This window comes from Zerene cesonia, chromosome 26 (assembly GCF_012273895.1).
Source record: "Zerene cesonia ecotype Mississippi chromosome 26, Zerene_cesonia_1.1, whole genome shotgun sequence".
Taxonomy (NCBI): Eukaryota; Metazoa; Arthropoda; class Insecta; order Lepidoptera; family Pieridae; genus Zerene; species Zerene cesonia.
In genome coordinates this window covers 3,090,249-3,092,344 of record NC_052127.1, presented here as the reverse complement: position 1 = coordinate 3,092,344, position 2,096 = coordinate 3,090,249, and the positions used below count along the sequence as shown (strand labels likewise).

The 2,096-nt window shown below is 27.2% G+C and overlaps 1 protein-coding gene across 1 annotated transcript in view; it reads left to right on the top strand.

The window, feature by feature from the left end:
- Window positions 1–867, top strand: part of LOC119837074 (DEAD-box ATP-dependent RNA helicase 13-like) — a 10,741-nt gene extending 9,874 nt beyond the window's left edge. The window contains exons 13-14 of the mRNA XM_038362566.1: window positions 29–197; window positions 747–867. Of these exons, the coding sequence (XP_038218494.1) occupies window positions 29–197; window positions 747–851 (274 nt within the window). The 3' untranslated portion in view covers window positions 852–867. The remainder of the gene's footprint in view (window positions 1–28; window positions 198–746) is intronic.
- The last annotated feature ends 1,229 nt before the right edge of the window (window positions 868–2,096 follow it).

The window sequence follows — 2,096 nt, the reverse complement described above, 5'->3', positions numbered from 1 at the left end:
CAAGGAATAAAACCTTAACTCGCAACAGTCCGCTAACAAAAATGGATCCAGGCATAGACAAAGCGCTGCAGGCTAAGAAGAGGCAGTTAGACGCACTAATGTCTAGACCTTTATTCCCAAAGGGTTTCTCATTCAAGTACCCCACATTGAATGAACCTAATGCGTTACAACCAGTCTGCGAAGAAAACGCGTTACAGGTGAATAACTTTTGTTTGTAAATATACAATTTTTTATGACTTTTTCTGTTTTTTTTTATTATACAATTTCACTTATCTATACATATATGTATATAAAAAAAGAATGATTAATAAAGAGCAAATTTTGAATAAGGTTTAGAAATCTTTCAAAATCCGTAGATTTTTGTTGTAAAATTTTGTAAAAATTTTTTATGGGCTACAAAATGAGTTACTTGTTGTTTTTATTTTTTTACAACTTATAACGAGATATAAAATTATATATACTAGCTGAAAACCGGGAAACGCTGTTCTGCCTTACTCTTATCATTTAGGGGTATGAAAATAGGTGTTGGCCGATTATCAGACAATCATATCCACGTTGGGGATATCGATCAATATGCACACAAAATTTCATAACACTCGGTCCAGCCGTTTCGGAGGAGCTCGATAACTAAAATTGTGACACGGGAATTTTATATATACGATCAGCGCGAAAGAGAATTCAAAGACAAATAGACGAAGCAAAGATCTCCTATTTTGTTTATTTATTTTGTATAAATTAAATTTCAGGTAATGAAGAAAGCATTACAAACGGGTGTACTGAAAAAGGATAAGAGGAAAGGAAAAAACCAATCACTGTTGCAATTAGAAAAGGAATTCAAAAAGAATAAATGATTATTATTATAGTATAACATGGCTTTTATTTCACTATAAGATTAGGAAATGGCTATTAAATAAAAAATCCGCTCCATTATAATTTTATTGTTCGATATTTTAAATTTTACTTTAACTTTGTATAACCAAACACCGATTCATTAAACGTATTCTTTTTATTGTACTTTCAAATAATAATAAAGAAACAAATACTTAGGGATCGGTTCTGACATTTGGTTTTGACATATAATATTAATGAATTTGACATATAACATAACCGTAATTTGACATAAAATATGCTATAAATATGCTATAAATTGCTATAAATTGTAAATTTAAAAATGTCAAAAATGTATGTTTGTATGAAATAAATAAAAAAATAAATGAAACATAAAATACCTGAACGAAACAGAAAGTCTCTGGTCTTTGAATTTAAGTTTTTAAGTTTGTTATACATATAAGAATGTTTTATAAATCTTCATCCTTGTATAAAATTGAATCAATAATGACATTTAAATTTACTATTACAATCAAGCAAATTGACTGATATTCGGTTTATAGTCTGTTAAGCACTAAAAACCTATTATTAATTAGTATTTATAAATATTTTTTTTAATACAAACTAGTTTCGGAAATGAGCGCGTTCATACAATCAAACAAAACTCTGCAGCTTTATATTATTTTAGTATAAATTAAATAATGAATTATGAAGACAAAAGCAATACAATAAAATTATTAGAACAACTGTTTCAAATTAGTTCGCGTTGAATGAAATATTACTAAGTACACTCGATATAATTAACGATTTAATAAAATTACGGAATGCCTATTAAACTATATAGGTAATAGATTAGTAGATTTTAAAATAAGGCAGTTATTATTGTATATTTTTTCATTTTCACTGCACCAGTTTTGATTGTTTGTGGATTTAAAAGCAAACTAAAATCTTAATATAATAAAAAATCAATGTAGTGAAGAAGAAAAAAACTAAGAGATTGGATAAGGTACAAAGGTAAATTCTCCTAAATGAAAAGTTAAAGACTAGATAACATATTTAATACTTCATTAATTGATTTAAAATAAAGAAATGAATTGTGTTTCAAAACACCATGTTTTGTAAGCATGGAGGTAGCCAGGGGAGGTTTAGAGGTAAAGAAAATATTTTTTTTTATACCGTTTCTTATTAACATAATATGACTCAAAACTAAAATTTCACTACGCCTACAACCTGGTTCTAAGTCGCTATTATATATATAATACTAAAAC